At 38.0% G+C, this 18,083-nt stretch overlaps 2 protein-coding genes across 2 annotated transcripts; both read left to right on the top strand.

Moving 5' to 3' along the window:
• Positions 1-8,619: 8,619 nt before the first annotated feature.
• On the top strand, positions 8,620-15,594 carry LOC141406281 (lamin-C-like). The gene is made up of 2 exons (XM_073991530.1): positions 8,620-9,588; positions 15,490-15,594. The coding sequence occupies exons 1-2, from the start codon at positions 8,620-8,622 to the stop codon at positions 15,592-15,594; spliced, it is 1,074 nt and encodes a 357-aa protein (XP_073847631.1).
• Positions 15,595-16,037: 443 nt separating this feature from the next.
• On the top strand, positions 16,038-16,461 carry LOC141387638 (lipopolysaccharide-induced tumor necrosis factor-alpha factor homolog). Its single transcript, XM_073957585.1, has 2 exons — positions 16,038-16,187; positions 16,262-16,461. The coding sequence occupies exons 1-2, from the start codon at positions 16,057-16,059 to the stop codon at positions 16,362-16,364; spliced, it is 234 nt and encodes a 77-aa protein (XP_073813686.1). The 5' UTR covers positions 16,038-16,056; the 3' UTR covers positions 16,365-16,461.
• Positions 16,462-18,083: the final 1,622 nt, after the last annotated feature.

The raw sequence follows: 18,083 nt of genomic DNA, 5'->3' as shown, positions 1-18,083 counted from the left end.
ATATAGTTCACTTCGCAGTTCCAACGGCCCACATTTTTTCTTTGAACAAACGGTACAAGGAACTAGATTACCCAACTCTAGTGTCAGATACGGCTTGCTTTTTTAATTTCGAACTAGAACGGTGCGAAAAGTACTAAAAGGTAATACATATTGTACTTAGTCACTTAGCTGGCCCATTACAATACATTTGTTCCATAGGCCGAACTAAGAAAAGATCTCCAATTCCCTCTATTTGTTGCTTCGCACTCTGGAATATCGCGCCTTTTCATCTCTTCATCCACTTGGTTGCGCCATCTATTCCTTGGGCTGCCAATTCTGCGTGCACCGCCAAGCGGTCCGTATTTATACGCCTTTTTAGCGGGTTCATCTTCGCTCATTCTTATGATATGGCCTAGCCAACGCAATCGCTGCATCTCGATACGTTTAACTATATTGATGTCGTTGTATAGCTGATACATCTCGTGGTTTATGCGACGTCGATATTCACCGTCAACGCAGATTGGTCCGTAGATCTTTCGAAGAATTTTTCTCTCAAACACACCAAGCACTGCCATGTCTGCTTGCGCAAGTACCCAGGCTTCGGAGCCATACATCAGCACGGGTAGTATCAGTGTTTTGTAGAACGTTATTTATTTATTTATTTATTTTTTTTTTTTTTGACGAGATGTGGCTTTGTTTTTAAACCAAAACTTAAACCAAAGTAGCATCTGTTGGCCAATACAATTCTTCTTTTTATTTCACACCTGCCCCCCCCCCCCCCCCCCCATTTTCAGTAACTTTTTAACAACTTTCCTCATTGTTTATTTTACAACAATTTCATTTGTTTGTTTTGTAGTTGTTACAAAAACAAAAGAAATTTTAACAACTTTTCAAGCTATAAAAGTTACAGAATAGGCCTACTGATGTCGTTTGTTGTGTTTACGGCGGTGCCGAGGTAGACGAAGTCTTTTAATACCTCAAAATTATAGGGACCAACTTCCACAGTTGGTCCGAGCTCAATGGACGCATTGCGCGTCGACACCATCAACTTGGTCTACTCACCGTTTACCACCAGACCCACTTTAGCAGATTCACCTTCGACCTTCATAAAGGTATCAGTTACTTCTTTTACTGATCGCCCCCTGATGTCTATGTCATCAGCATAAGCATGTGGCTATTAGTGTAGATTGTGCCACTTCTTTTGACGTTTGCATCTCGTATAACATTTTCCCGCAGGATGTTGAAGAGATCACACGAAAGGCTGTCTCCTTGTCTGAAACCTCTATTGGTACAAAACTCTTCGGAGAGGTTCTTTACTATTTTAACTGAGGATCTCGTATCAGATAAAGTAATTTTACAAAGCCGGATGAGCTTTGCGGAAATACCAAATTCAGACATTGATTGGAATACCTTTGAACGTAGCGGGCTGTCGAAGGCTGCTTTATAATCGACAAAAAGGTGGTAGGTGTCGATCTGCATCTCTTGGGTCTTCTCCAGAATTGCCGCAGGGTAAATATCTGGTCAATGGTGGACTTGCCAGGTCTAAAGCCACATTGGTATGGTGCAATTATTCCGTTGACCATTGGCTTTAGTCGTTCGCACAATATACCTGACACTATCTTATAGGCAATAGCGAGAAGACTTATGCCCCTATAGTTGGAGCATACAGTCTTATCTCCTTTCTTGTGGACGGGACACAGGATGCTCAGGTTCCAATCGTCGGGTACGCGTTCTTCCTGCCAGATGGTGGTAACTAGCTGATGCTTACACCTTATCAACGCGTCGCCACCGGTTTCAAACAGCTCGGCTGGTAAGCCATCGGCTCCTGCTGCTTCATTATTCTTCAGCCGGTTGATTGCTGTTTTAACCTCATCTTTGCCGGGTGGTATACATTCAATACCATCTTCTGGGATTGGATCTGTGGTATCTTCGTCGTCTTCGCTGCTATTGGATACCAACAGTTTTGAAAAATGTTCTTTCCATATCCTGAGCACACTATCTGTATCAGTTACCAAATTACCTTGCTGGAGGATGTGCCTGTACCAAAGCCATCAGTTTGATGCTTGACTCTTTGGTAGAATTTTCGTACTTCATACTGGTTCATGTAAATCTCGATTTTTTCACACTTCCGCTTTTCCATCTCCCTCTTTTTCCTGCGGAAAAGACGTTTCACCTCTCTCCTTTTCTCCCGATATCTCTCTCGTGCGCTACGCGTTGCTACGGATTGTAAAGTAGCCCTATATGACGCATTTTTCTCTTCGGTAGCAGCACGACGCTCCTGATCATACCATGGATTCCTTGGTGGAGGGGTCTGTATGGATTTTGCGGCTGTTTGCATGGAGTGGTCAATACTTTGCCATTGCGCTGATATGTTATCGGGATGAAGAGTGCTTTGACTAATGCTGTGGCTATCTGTGGTGATTGCAGCTTACCGATTCGTCCTTGTCTTCAGTGGAAGCATGAGCGCAAATAAAGCTGATGTTAAGAATTTGGATTTTATTCGAATTGTAGCAAGTCCTTCATTCACTGGTGTGAAGCTGGAGACCAGGTGTTTTAACCTCCGACCAACTATAAATCCGCAACCAAACTCAAGCTTTGTGCCATGGCAGCTATAATACAGTGCGTCATCTTTAGTTGTTGTTGTGACGCCTTTCCCAATCCATTGTATTTCCTGTATGGCGGTAATGTCTGCCTTGTACTTTTCAAGTACATCTGCCAATGCGTAAACTGCACCTTCTCTATAAAGAGTGCGAATTCGCAGATCATGGTCCTTAAAACGTTTGCGGGGGTCGTCAACTTTTGATGGTTTTGTTTTTCTTTTCTTTTGTTTTTTCATAGTAGGCTGTTTTTTCTAGGGGAGGGTTACTAACCCTGCGCCCAAACCCATGCTTTTAACGTTCTTATGGGTAAACGCGCGGCACATTTTAGCTCACTACCTTTAACGGGTGTTAAAGGCAGCTATCCCAGGTGACACCACGGGGAGGTCAGTGTCCACTTGAGATGAAAGAGGGAACAAGATAAATCCTGGACTTTGCCATGTAAACGCCGATCAGAACCGTTCCTTGTACCATTCGTAATATTGTACTAAATAACGGGAAGATCTAAAATTCTGAATTTTGGAATGAGTGTCACTGATGGCGAGTTGAACGGATATAGCAAGAATCTTGGATTTTGGTATGGAAAATTGAAAAGTGGTCTTGATGTGGTTTAAAAAAAGTCGTACTTATGTGTAAAGAAAGTACTACTAAATGGTACTAAATTTAGTACAATTTGGATGTGGGTGAACGGATAGAGCTGGAAACTTGAAATTTGGAATTAAGATTAATTCATATAGTTAATTCATATAGTTCATTTCGTTTTCCTCGTTCCTTCAATTTAACGACTACGTCGATCTTTCGTTGTTGCTGTTTGTTCGCTGCAATTTATTTATTTTATTTCAATTTTGGTCTCGGATCTATTTGGAACGAAGGAAACAAAAAGAGCGACGAAAGGGAAAGATTCGTTGAACTATTTCGGTCTCGGAACTATTTGAAAATAAAAGAACGATGAAAGAGAATGATTCGTTGAATTATATCGATCTCGGAACTATTTTAAGGAACTAGTTCCCTTTCGGAAAAGGAACTAGAAAGATCGATCCGCTCCTGGAACTAGATTGCCCAACTCTACTTATGGGTACGGAAACTACTAAATGGTACTACATTTGGTAGAATTTAAATTAGGGTGAACGGATAGAGCTGAAATCCTGAAATTTTGAATTAAGAATAAGAATGTTGGAGTGTAGTATTGAGATATGGAGGTAATTTTGGAAATTCGTATTTATGTGTACGAAAAGTACTAAATGGCATTAAACCTGAAATTTGGAATTAGGATTAAATTGTGGAATGGAGATAAGGAGGCACCTTTAGAAAATCGTTCTTATGAGTATGAAAAGTACTGAGTTTGGTACAATTTGTATTTAGGTGAACGAATAGGGCTGAAACCATGAAATATGGAATTAAGAATGCTGTTGGAGTGTAGGATTTAGGTAGTTTTGGAAATTCGTACTTATGGGCACGAAAAGTACTAAATGGTACTAAATTAGTACAATTTGGTATTAGAATTAAGATTAATGTTATTATTTGAAAAAACAGCCTACTATGAAAAAACGAAAGAAAAGAAAAACAAACCCATCTAAAGTTGACGAACCCCGCAAACGTTTTAAGGACCATGATCTGCGAATCTGCACCTGGAATGTTCGCACTCTTTATAGAGAAGGTGCAGTCTTCGCATTGGCAGACGTACTTGAAAAGTACAAGACCGATATTACTGCCATACAGGAAATACGATGGATTGGGAAAGGCGTCACAACAACACCTAAAGGTGACGCACTGTATTATAGCTGCCATGACGTAAAGCATGAGTTTGGTTGTGGATTCGTAGTTAGTCGGAGACTAAAACATCATGTATCCAGCTTCACTCCAGTGAATGAAAGACTTGCTGCAATTCGAATAAAAGCTAAATTCTTCAACATCAGCTTTATTTGCGCTCATGCTCCCACTGAAGAAAAGGATGAACAGACCAAAGATATATTTTACGAGCGCTTAGAAGAAACATATGACCGTTGCCCTGCCCATGACATTAAAATCATTCTAGGCGATTTTAATGCCAAAATTGGAAAGGAGAATATCTTTGGCCCAACAGTCGGGAAATTCAGTCTCCACAGTGAAACATCTGACAATGGTATGAGACTGATAGACTTTGCAGCTGCAAAAAACATGGTAGTTAGCAGTACCAGATTTAATCATCTCGATATTCATAAGGGCACCTGGCTGTCTCCAGATCAAAGAACAAGTAATCAAATTGATCATGTTGTGATAGATGGAAGACATTCATCGAGCGTGTTGGATGTACGATCGTTCCGAGGCGCAAACATTGATTCGGACCACTACCTTGTTGCAGCAAAGGTACGCACCCGCTTAAACGTAGCAAACAAAGTACGAACAGACACAACACGAAAGTTAGACATCGGTAAGCTGCAATCACAACAGATAGCCACAGCATTTTCCACTCAACTAGCCCAATTGCTTAATCAAAGCCCTCCTCATCCCGATAACATATCAGCGCAATGGCAAAGCATTGCCCACTCCATGCAAACAGCCGCAAAATCCATACTTGGATACCAGAGACCTCCACCAAGGAATCCATGGTATGATGAGGAGTGTCGTGCTGCCACCGAAGAGAAAAATGCGGCATATAAGGCTACTTTACAATCCGTAGCAACGCGTAGCGCACGAGAGACAGGGAGAAAAGGAGAGAGGAGAAACGTCTTTTCCGCAGGAAAAAGAGAGAGATGGAAAAGCGGGAATGTGAAAAAATCGAGATGTACAGGAGCCAGAATGAAGTCCGAAAATTCTACCAAAGAGTCAAGCATCAAACTGATGGCTTTGGTACAGGCACATCCTCCTGTAGAGACCAGCAAGGTAATTTGGTAACTGATACAGATAGTGTACTCAGGATATGGAAAGAACATTTTTCAAATCTGTTGGTATTCAATAGCAGCGAAGACGACGAAGATACCACAGTCCCAATCCCAGAAGATGGTATTGAATGTATACCGCCCAGCCAAGATGAGGTAAAGACAGCAATAAATCGGCTGAAGAATAATAAGGCAGCAGGGGCCGATGACTTACCAGCCGAGCTGTTCAAAACCGGAGGCGACACGCTGATAAGGTGTATTCATCAGCTAGTTAGCACCATCTGGCAGGAAGAACGAGTGCCCGACGATTGGAACCTGAGTATCCTGTGCCCCGTCCACAAGAAGGGAGATAAGACTGTATGCTCTAACTATAGGGGCATAAGTCTACTCCCTATTGCCTACAAGATCGTGTCAGGGATATTGTGCGAACGACTAAAGCCAATGGTCAACGAGATTATTGGACCATACCAATGCGGCTTTAGACCTGGCAAGTCCACCATTGACCAGATATTTACCCTGCGGCAAATCCTGGAGAAGACCCAAGAGATGCAGATCGACACCTACCACCTTTTTGTCGATTATAAAGCAGCCTTCGACAGTCCGCTGCGCTCAAAGGTATTCCAAGCCATGTCTGAATTTGGTATTCCCGCAAAGCTCATCCGGCTTTGTAAAATGACTTTAACTGACACGAGGTCCTCAGTTAAAATAGGAAAGAACCTCTCCGAAGAGTTTGGTACCAAAAGAGGTTTCAGACAAGGAGACAGCCTTTCGTGTGACCTCTTCAACATCCTGCTAGAAAAGGTTATACGAGAGGCAAACGTCAAAAGAAGTGGCACAATCTACACCAATAGTCACATGTTACTTGCTTATGCTGATGATATAGACATCATGGGTCGATCAGTAAAAGAAGTAACTGATACCTTTATAAAGGTCGAAGGAGAATCTGCTAAAGTGGGTCTGGCGGTAAACGGTGAGAAGACCAAGTTGATGGTGTCGACGCGCAATGCGTCCATTGAGCTCGGACCGACTGTGGAAGTTGGTTCCTATAATATTGAGGTAGTAAAAGACTTCGTCTACCTCGGCACCTCCGTCAACACAACATACGACATCAGTTGTGAAATAAAAAGAAGAATTGTATTGGCCAACAGATGCTACTTTGGATTAAGTAAGCAGTTTAAAAACAAAGCCACATCTCGTCAAACAAAAATAACGCTCTACAAAACACTGATACTACCCGTGCTGATGTATGGCTCCGAAGCCTGGGTACTTGCGCAAGCAGACATGGCAGTGCTTGGTGTGTTTGAGAGAAAAATTCTTCGAAAGATCTACGGACCAATCTGCGTTGACGGTGAATATCGACGTCGCATGAACCACGAGCTGTATCTGCTATACAACGACATCAATATTGTTAAACGTATCGAGATGCAGCGATTGCGTTGGCTAGGCCATATCATAAGAATGAGCGATGATGAACCCGCTAAAAAGGCGTATGAATACATGCCACATGGCGGTGCACGCAGAATTGGCAGGCCAAGGAATAGATGGCGCAAACAAGTGGATGATGAGATGACAAGGCGCGGTATTCCAGAGTGCAAAGCAACAAATAGAGAGGAATGGAGATCTCTTCTTAGTTCGGCCTATAGAACAAATGTTCTGTAATGGGCCAGCTAAGTAAGTAAGTAAGTTATTATTTGGTATTAATGTCTGGACAATTTTATAGAATTGTTTTTAATGGTGTCAGGTAGATTTTAGTCAACGCACCAATGTGCTATCTTTACACATAACAGATGTCGGCCATAAATAGAAAGGGTCGGTAATAAAATAGTGTATGTTTCTTATCACCCGCAACGCAGTGTGTGCGTGGTGTGCATGATTTATTTATGTACACAGCGTACATTACTAAATGTATTGTCTGTGTGTGTTAGTTTTAAGAGTTGTAAATATTTTGTAGAATAGTAAATAAAATTTGAGTTTCTTTCGAACCATCGAAGAATATACATCACCCGCGTGTTTTCGTTCTTGGGTTTTTCCTTAGGTTTTCTTGGGCTGCATTGTAGTGATGAGGCTAGGAGTCGCCTCATCATTTGGTGACCCCAAAGTGATTGTTATATGTTTAGTAAAAACACGTAATAGATCCGCTATTTAAGTGACGTGGTAGGCTCGCAGTTCCAAAGGAGAACGTTGTGTAGTTTATACGTGTAGTGCAGTGCTGTAGAAAAAAGTGACTGTGTTAGGTTATTAAAAGACGCATACTCGAAGCAAAGAGTATGTTAGGTCAATTTTAATAACAAATAAAAAAAATAATAAAGTGACAAAAAATATAGCTCGCGAAAATGAATTTCGAAGAATTCATCCAACATCAAAGGATGTTGGGCGAGTATATAGTGTCCATTGATTTACAAATATACAAAATTGCTCAAACAAGTGTAGCCAAGGAAATTAGGGAAAAGTGTTCCAAAATAGTTAGTTCTTTCGCGGAAGCAAGAACGGACTTTTTAGGTAACGAAAGGGAGCTCCGACGTATGGAAAAAGTACCATACGATCATTGCATATTCGCTGTGGGAGTGCAATATGCCGTTAAAAGCATAGAGGAAAACATGGAAGCTATGGGTTTGTTTGTGCCTATAGAAGTGCCACGTTTACATAATGTAGATTTTATAGCTGAGGTGAACAGCTTAAGTTCATCGGAACAGTGTGGAAAGAAATCCGGACTGCTCCAAACAGGACCGCCAAATATTAGGGAAACAATTAATTTAGTAGATGCTTCTTTTGATTTTTGGGGGGAGATTAGAAAAGCTCTTTTCTCAAGAACAAAAGACTTCGAAAAGAGTTATCAGTCATTATTGTCACATTACGTGCGATATTTGGAGGTAGTAGGGATAGAGGGTGACTACACAAGTCATTACCATTATCTGCAAATTTGTTACCAAATAGTAAGAAGTGGGAACATTTCAAGAGTAGCACCAAAAAAGGTGAACATAAATTATGAGGCACAGTTCTCAGGTAGTTTAGGGCCTATACAGGAAGTTGTTAGGAGCTCGAAAACTGAGAATGAAAAGGCGTGCGTGGATGTTTCGCGAAAATTAAAAAGTGAAACAAATCGATTACTAGAAGAAAATGAGCAATTTAAGTCCAAATTGGATCAACAAATCAAGGACTGCCGACTTGCTGAAGAAAAGGCTCGCATGTATGAGTCACAGGTCACTGACGTTACCGTCAAATACAATGCTGCTTATGCTGAAAAGGAAAAGGCTGTGGAAAATCTTTGTGAAGTGCAGAAAGAATCGGAGTGTCTACGACAACAATTGGACGAAGCTCGTAAATATTTAAACGCTGAATCCATGATCCGTACGGATTTGCAAAACCGCATTCAGAGACTACGCGAAGAACTCACGTTTAAGGAGCAAAGTCATTTGCGAGAAATTGATGAAATACATTCTCGCCACCAAGCTGAAATCAGTGCAGTGTTACAACAGTTGCGTGAACAACACGAAGAACAAATGCGCAAACTTGAAATGATGTACCAACAAGAGATTAATAGTCTTCAAGCAGAAGCCAATCATAGCTTGAATAGTCGCATTAATGAGTTGGAAGCTACAAATGCTGCATTGAATACCCGTAATCGTGATTTGGAGGAATTGATCCAACAGGAACGGACATGCCATGCTGCTGAGGTAGTAAATCTGGAAGATGAATTGCGACGTCTACGAAATGGAATGGCACAACAACAACTACAAGAAGAAAGTGCTATGTACGACAAATTACTGTGGAACGAAGAAGATATGAGTCAACCCAGCAGGGAGAAAGATCACATCGAAATTTCCCAAAGTGATCTTGAAGAAATGGTACTGAAGAAAGGTACTAAAGAAGTACATATCGGTGGTTTCCAATTTAAACCTAATGCCAATGACAAAGAGAATGACGTCAATTTCCATCGCTCAGGCACCATTGAGGGTGATATCAACAAATTGAGAGTTAGTGCAACATATGAACCTCCGATCCACATGGTTATGAAATCACAAGAAATACAAGGTGGCGCTAGCAAAAAGGCATCGATGTTTAATGCCAATGAAGAAGTTACCGGTTATCGCACAACCAGAGCTGACGCTAGCAATGTTTCAGGTTATCCTCTACGAAGAAAATGGATTTACCATGTAATTAAGCAATGGAAAAGAAGTCCCCGTCCGAGCTGGTTGCTGAAGGTGTTGGGTGCCATCACCTAGAATTAAGTTATAATAATTGTTGCATTCATATAATTAGTTTTAGAATCTAAGTAATGCCTTCAGCAGTTACAAAATTAAATGTAATTGCAATATTACTAAAAAATTTAGTTTGTAAAAGATAAGATACTAATACATACAATTGTTAAAAGATTAGGATCTTTTCACGGCGGGGAGTATGGACAATTTTATAGAATTGTTTTTAATGGTGTCAGGTAGATTTTAGTCAACGCACCAATGTGCTATCTTTACACATAACAGATGTCGGCCATAAATAGAAAGGGTCGGTAATAAAATAGTGTATGTTTCTTATCACCCGCAACGCAGTGTGTGCGTGGTGTGCATGATTTATTTATGTACACAGCGTACATTACTAAATGTATTGTCTGTGTGTGTTAGTTTTAAGAGTTGTAAATATTTTGTAGAATAGTAAATAAAATTTGAGTTTCTTTCGAACCATCGAAGAATATACATCACCCGCGTGTTTTCGTTCTTGGGTTTTTCCTTAGGTTTTCTTGGGCTGCATTGTAGTGATGAGGCTACGAGTCGCCTCATCAATGTCAGTGTAGGGTTGAGTCATGTAGTTGAAGGTCGCTGTGGGCTGATAAGGTATTGTAAATTCCTACCATAAAGCTACGAAAAATTAATAAATGGTACTAAAATTGGGCTTGGGTGTATTTTGTACAAGAATTTAAATTATTAACGTAATTAAAATGCCCCAAAAAAATGTGGCTCGCTGATAATGTGTAGCGTTGAGATAGGCAGATTTTTTGAAAATCGAACTAAAGTGGTACTAACGGTACTTACATAAAATTAATATTAATTTTTCAAATAAGTCAGGTTTTATCCCACAGTTGCTGTTTTAATATTTTACTAAAACAACTTTAATTTATTAGTGGGAAAATATTAGCGATGTTTAAGGGGTAAGGCAGGAAAGACTGTAGTTTAGGATCTCGCCACAGGTCTTCATCAGTTCCCTTGTTTCTTGTTTTTCAACAAGAAACTTTTTATACCCAAGTGTCAATTGCTCGCTCAAATAGATGCGTATCCAAAGAAACACTCTGATCGAGAATTTCTTTGGCACGACCTAAACTCGAACAACTGCACTTGTAAACAAAACCAATTTTTTCCCACTGATATGCGTTCGTTGAGTCTCAACGAAAAAAACACATAACTAGTTTGTTGGTATTGCTAACAACAGCAATAAACCAAAGTTTCGACAGTGCCTGGTAAACATCGCCAATTTTTTCACACTAATAAATTAAAGTTGTTTTAATAAAATATTAAAACAACGACTATGGAATTAAGCCTGACTATTTTGAAAAACAAAATAGAAGCCATCATCCCAAATAAAAAACGCCAACCCTCCTAATTAATATTAATTTAAATTGGTAATAACACTGTGCAACATTTTTAAGGTAATTTTGTGCAAAAAATTTGAGGTGAGGATTTTTTGAAAGTTGGCCCCATCTAAACATGGTTAAATATTTTAAAACAATTCTGGGCTATATCTCTGAATCCTATGTTAATCTTAATCTGACCTCTGAAGCAAATTTGTAGATAAGGGTAAGAATAAAATATTTGGAGAAATAATGAACTCGAAAAACTACATTTATTGCCTCAAATTTTATAAAATATCGAAAATTTCCATAATTTGTATATATTTCGCACAATATATCCAAAACCGTTCATTTTTTCTTTTGGAAAAATATTCTCTGGAATGTGATACACAACTCTTCAGAACATGCCATTGTTGTAAAATTTAATAAATTTGTCAATAATGTAGTGAAATCCTAAATGCGAGAATAAACTGTTGGTGTGAACTGTGTTTGAAATACGTGTTGTAAAAGATATGATGCAAAATACCGCTAAAACAACATGAAGAAAGCATTTTAGAGTTTCGGAATATTCCGAACAATTGCTGAGAACTTTATTTGGAAGACTTTTGCAAAAGGTTACCTGGTTCAAATCCCAATAGTTTAGCTGATACTTACCAAAATTTCAGCAACTATGTAAAAATTTCTATATTTTAACGATTTTGATGCCTTAAACGGAGTTTTTCTTATGTGGTCTGTTCAAAACATAAATTCCACTAGTTTAGGGCTACAATATTTCCACAGACAGGCCAAAATCCTAATCATTTCTGGGACAAAGGCCCGATAAAAAATAATTTAAAAAAAAAATTAAGTTTCAGTGTTTTATTTATAAATGCACTTAAAACTAGAAAATAATTTAATTAATTCTCTTTCGAGTTGAGCTGTTAGGCCTTTAGAGATACATTGAAAAATTAGGAGTCTACCGAAGTCCCACGCATCCAACCATTACACTACGTTTCACGGGTGGTAAAGCCGATCTTCAGGTGTATTAGGATGTTGTTGTAGTGGCAGACGAAGGCAAAGCTTGGAAACTAGTATATATATCGCACTTCATTAGATAAATGTATATGAGAAATTATGTCAGTTAATTGAAACTCCAAACTTTTCCTATAGTCCTGCTTGGTAATCCCATTTATCAATGTTCACAAATACTATGGTAAGTTTTATTCCTACATCATTAGTAATTGTTCTTCCATATCAGAAGATTTAATTTTTGATTTGATCATCAATTATTGTCTACTAAAGTTGTGACAAGTTGATGGTGGCTTAAAACGCTAAGACGCCGGCAACCTTGACACTCAGTTGTCGAAGACCCAGGTTCGAATCCCAGCCTGGCTCATGCTGAAATTATTTTTTATTTTTGCCTTATTAGGTACAGCTCAACTCGAAAGAGAATTAATTAAATATCACTATAAATGGCCTTCGCCTTAATAAGGCAAAAATAGAAAATAATTTGTCGCTTATCTTCAATAAATATTTTATTTCTCATGAGTGAATCTCTCAAAATAAAACGCTTGCCGTTTAGATACAAACTTTAAAATGTCTGAAAGCTAATGGTACTGTTTATAGGGGCTATACCAAAACCTGGACCTATGTCCACAATTTTCGGTGGGAAAGTTTCAGTACCATTGGAAACTCCAAATGCCAATTAACAGCCAATTCGGCTTAAAAATGAAGATAAAATCCTTAAAACACTTGAAATCGGGTGGTACCGCTATATGGGGGCTATACCAAAACCTGGACCTATGTCCACAATATTTGGTGGGGAAGTTTCTGTACCACTGGGAACTCCAAATACCAAGATACTGCCAAAAAATGAAGATTAAATCCTCAAAATGCCTGAAATCGGGTGTTGCCGCTGTATGGGCTTAAAAGAAGACAAAATCATCAAAATACCTGAAACCGGGTGGTAGCACTATATGGGGGCTATAGGAAAAAAATGGATCCATATTGTGCAAAGTTTCAGTTCGATTGGTCAACTGCAACTGCGTTAAAAATGAATAACTAGATTTGGACAAAATCGGGTGGTACCGCTTGTGCGCACGATAACCCTGGAGGAGAGTATCCGATTTGGTATTTTATACACTCCACGTCAGTAGAATAGAACACCTAAATTTTTGTTAATGTTAGCGTATTTATCCCAAAACGAATGAATTTACGATTATAATCTTATTGGGATTTAAAGCCTATGATGTTCCGTATAAATTACAGAAAGAATTATGTTTCTAGCTTTTCGCGAAATGATTTTCTGATCATTTTTCCGATAGTACTATGAAAAATAGGCATTTATTTTCGGTTATCAGGTTAGAACAGTCATTTTATTTTCGTGAATTGTGGAGATATTAACGCCGAATTTTCTTTTAGTCGATAAAGCGGGGCTTTCTAATCATTTTGCACCAATAAAACCATATAAATAAATCCGCGGACGCCGAAATAACAGCGTAAACGGGTTTAAATTGACAGATGATAGAAACATCTAGGAATATCAATAAGAGTCGCCCAGTTATGTCATATTTCTTCACAATAAGATAGAATATGACTCAGACAACCTCGACGGATACAATCTAGTGCTTCGGATGCTGATAATATGGAATATTTTCAAAATTATTGTGAAAAACGTCAAAATTTCTTATAAATACGTTGATGTTTTGTTCAATAAAATGATTTTTCCGCGAACAAGTCTGCCGTTTAAAGGTTTGGAAATATGCTCCACATTTAGAGGAAGATAATCTGATATGAAAACAACCGCTATTTTAATGCACTGAGCGAAATTTTAGTACTTTTTAAAAGCAACTTACGAAACCTAAATCCTCAATTTCCATGACTGTGTTTTCCTGCGAAAACGGGGCTGTTACATATGAGAGTTCAGTTAAAAAACGACTAATTCGTAAATTCGGTATGGAGAGCATAACCTGGTCCATTATTATTGGAACATAACACTATTGAGAACAGTCGCGGACGCCGAAATAAGACCACATATAAAATTCAAAGTCCAAAGGTGGTGTTTAATTTGAAAGATGTGCTAAAATTTCCCTCATTGCATTAAAATAGCGGTTGTTTTCATATCAGATTATCTTCCTCTAAATGTGGAGCATATTTCCAAACCTTTAAACGGCAGACTTGTTAGCGGAAAAATCATTTTATTAAACAAAACATCAAGATTTTTATAAGAAATTTTGACGTTTTTCATACTTATTTTGAAAATGTTCCATGTTATCAGCATCCTCAGCACTCGAATGTATCCGTCGAGGTTTTCTGTGTCATATTTTATCTTATTGTGAAAAAATATGTATGACATAACTGCGCGACTCCTATTGATATTCCGAGATGTTTCAATTATCTGTCAATTTAAACCCGTTTACGCTGTTATTTCGGCATCCGCGGAATTATTTATATGTTTTTATTGGTGAAAAATGATTAGAAAGCCACGCTTTATCGACTGAAAGAAAATTCGACGTTAATATATCCACAATTCACGAAAATAAAATGACCGAAAATAAAAGCCCATTTTTCATAGTACTATCGGAAAACTTATCAGAAAATCATTTCGCGAAAAGCTAGAAACATAATTTTTTCTGTGTTTGAAATGGAACATCATAGGCTTTAAATCCCTACAAGATCAAAAACGTAGATTCATTCGCTTCGGGATAAATAAGCTAACATTAACAGAAATTTAGGTGTTCTATTCTACTGACGTGGAGTGTATGTTAGGTTTTATTTTTTATATGTAACATTTTCTATTTTATTTTTTATATTTTACATTTTTTATTTAATTGTTGTCTTATCAGGACGAAGGTCATTTATTTGTAAAATTAGTACCTTCGTCCTAATAAGACAACAATTAAATAAAAATTCATAACATGAACCCGGCTGCCCCGGCTGAGGTTTGAACCTGGGACCTCTTCATCGTTCGTTCTAAGGCAGTGCCAATCTATCAAACTTCCGAACTGGAAGGCATTACAATTCATGAATAGAAAACACCTTCGATTTGTATATATGTGTGTATTGAAGGATTCTAGGAAGTATATATACATGTTTTCAAACTCAGCCTTTGTCTAGCACCACAGCTAATATGCATGATGAGCTGAATTAAACCACCAGCGAAACGATCGCAGCATATTGGTTGAATGTGTGTGGACTTCGCTAGATATCACTTTTTCAATACAAGCTCCGTAGGGCATGATAGCTCAATTAATTCAATTTAATATTTTATATTTTATGTGTTATAATTTATATTTAATATTTTATATGTTATATTTTATTTATTTTCGAAAATATGTGAAAACATATATTGTTGCTGCAACCATATATTTCATGTGATGCACCATTTTAAGATACTCTATTTCTTCATTGATCCTAAATATATCTTCTCGCCGTTTGTTGTGAAAATGTATAACATGATTTTTAGCTAGTCTTTCCATTTGCTGGTTAAAAACTCATTTATTTTTTATATACGTAGGATCGTAAGGTTTTGATCTTCATAAGATGCTTTGAACCCATAATAAAACAGGACACCACCCCCAACTTTTTTGCCGACCTTGAGCCATTGGCATTGAGTGACTAATGTATTTTTTAAAAATATTTGCATGATCTGAGGAAAGTAACCACCCACTGACATTTAGTGCAAACAAGAAAATGACATTTCTTCATAAATATCCTTGTAGCTTCACAAAAACAAGGATATCGAGTTACCACTCTACCATTGCGATTAAATATTCATAACCCGTTGACGGTGGATAAACAAATGATTGTCATTGCAGGTCATTAATAACTATTGCCGTAGTTTTGTAATTAAATTTACACTGAGATTTTGTAGCAAAGATAAAAGTAGAAAAAAATTCAATGTCAACAAAAGTTGGGACTTCCCAACAGCAACAAAAAACAATGCTAAACATTACAATGCATCAACACCGTGACCAACTACATTTTGTGACAACTAAATTTGTATGTATGTCTCTCTGTCGTTGTATATTTCCCAACTTTTAATGAAATTCATTATTTTTTTAGTTTTACAACTACCACCACCATGGCTGCACCTATGGGTCCTGAATCGCAAACGGCATTTTGCCCAAGTTGCAATCAAAGCATCCAGACAAATGTTGAACAAAAATCAACAACAAAAACTCACATTTTGGCCTTAGTTTTGTGCATTTTTGGGTGAGATTGCTGCAGAAATCGCAGGTAATTTTTAGAAATTTCTAATTTTTTGCCCGGATCTCTATATTTTTCAGATTATGCCCCTGTGCCTGTTGCCTTTATTGTACCGATTGTGCCCGCAATGCTGAACACTATTGTCCATTGTGTAATGCCTTCTTGGGTGTCTATGAGAGATAAATAATTCAAAAATATTGCGTTAGGGTGGACCGAGGAGATGTTCGAAATCCTATTAAATTATCTTAATTCTTTTAATAAAATAGATTTATTTATCATATTCATATTGCAATTGATTACTCAAAATAGTTAATGTAATCTATATAGCAGTCCTTGTTGAGGGACTAAGGAATGTTTGACAGATTCCTAGAAAAAAATCTACACTTGTGACCATCTATAGACAGAAGACCACTTCAAGTCTTCTAGAGACAGTCAAACCCTTGACGTCTTAAAGACCAGAAACCTTTTGAGGTAAAAGGGCGACCTTTGAAGTCTTCTATGGGTAGAAGACATTTTGGGTCTTCGAAAGACCTCTTAAATTCCTCAATGGACAAATGACCTTTTAACTATGAAAAGAAAACGCCTAGAGGTCTCCTATGAACGGAAGAACTCTCTTAGCTCTCTATGGACGGAAGTTTGTATTTCAAGTAGTTTTATGGACAATTCTACCTCTTCAAGGCTTCCATAGACAGAAGACATTTGAGGCATTCTATTGAAAGAAGAAAACCTGTAAGGTCTTCAATAGACAAAAAAAATACCACATAACGTCTTAGGTATTCTGTGCGCAAAATAAGACTTATTGTTCTCTACAGACAGAAGAAGACCTCTGATAGTCATTTCTCGATAGAAGGAGATCTTTTGAGGTCTTCTATAGACAAAAGAAGACTTCTTCGCGCTTTCTACAGGCAGATTAATACCTCTGGGATCTTCTATAGGAAGAGTAATTCGATAAACGGAAAAATTCCTCTTGAGGTCTTCTGTAAACTGAAGATCACTTGAGGTTTTCCATAGACAGAAAACTTCTTGAGATCTTCTACAGAAGAAGAAGACTTCTTTGGGTCTTTTGTAAAGAGAAGAAGACCACTTGAAGTCTTCTTAAGACATAAGTAGATATCTTAAGATGTTCTGTTGATGTTGATGTGTCAACAATTCTTGTGGAAAACGACTCTTGAAGTCTTCGATAGGCAGAAGAAGACCACTTGAAATGTTTTATGGACAGAAGGAGACCTTGTGATGTCATCTATAGGCAGTAGAAGACTTCTTGCGGTTTTCTATAGACATAAAATACCTCTTGAGGACTTTTGTTGGTAGAAGAATACTTTTGAGATCTTCTAAAGACAGAATTATCCTTCTTCTGGTCTTCTATAGACAGAAGAAGATTTCCTGACATCTTTCATAGATGGAAGAAGGACTTTTAAAGGTAGAAGACTACTTTTGAGGTTTTCTAAAGACTGAGGTATACCTCTTCGGGACTTCTATAGACAGAAGAAGATTTCCTGACGTCTTCCCATAGACGGAAGAAGCCCTCATGACGTCTTTCATAGACGAAAAAACTCTTGAGGCCAGCTGTAGACAAAAGAAAATCTCCACACGGAGGAAAAAAGCCTCTCTAACATATGTTCCAAACATATTTTTCAGCAAACATATATTTGTTTGCAATCAGTCCCAAACATAACATATGTTTGCGTCCTGCAAACAAATTATATGTTTGGGACTGATTGCAAACTAATTATATGTTTGGGTGCAAACAAATACAAACCCAAAATTGTGGCTTTTGAGTTTGTATTTCTTTGTACATGCACCAATGGTCGCTTTCTGAGAACAAGGGAGCGTAAATTTCAATGTGAAATACATTGAAATGTATGGTCACTTGCTCTCAGTAAGCGCTCACTGACTATCTCA

Source organism: Musca autumnalis, unplaced genomic scaffold (genome assembly GCF_047663935.1).
Source record: "Musca autumnalis isolate F117 unplaced genomic scaffold, ASM4766393v1 scaffold_5, whole genome shotgun sequence".
NCBI lineage: Eukaryota > Metazoa > Arthropoda > Insecta > Diptera > Muscidae > Musca > Musca autumnalis.
The sequence above is the reverse complement of the archived record's forward strand: the minus strand, read 5'-3'. Positions and strand labels throughout refer to the sequence as shown.

Bases quoted from the DNA above. Each gene is read 5' to 3' on its own strand.
- LOC141406281 (XM_073991530.1), top strand. From the start codon at position 8,620: ATGTATGAGTCACAGGTCACTGACGTTACCGTCAAATACAATGCTGCT. The intron at 9,589-15,489 runs GTAATTAAGCAA...TTATATACGTAG, and splicing joins GAAGAAAATGGATTTACCAT to GATCGTAAGGTTTTGATCTT.
- LOC141387638 (XM_073957585.1), top strand. From the start codon at position 16,057: ATGGCTGCACCTATGGGTCCTGAATCGCAAACGGCATTTTGCCCAAGT. The intron at 16,188-16,261 runs GTGAGATTGCTG...TATATTTTTCAG, and splicing joins TTAGTTTTGTGCATTTTTGG to ATTATGCCCCTGTGCCTGTT.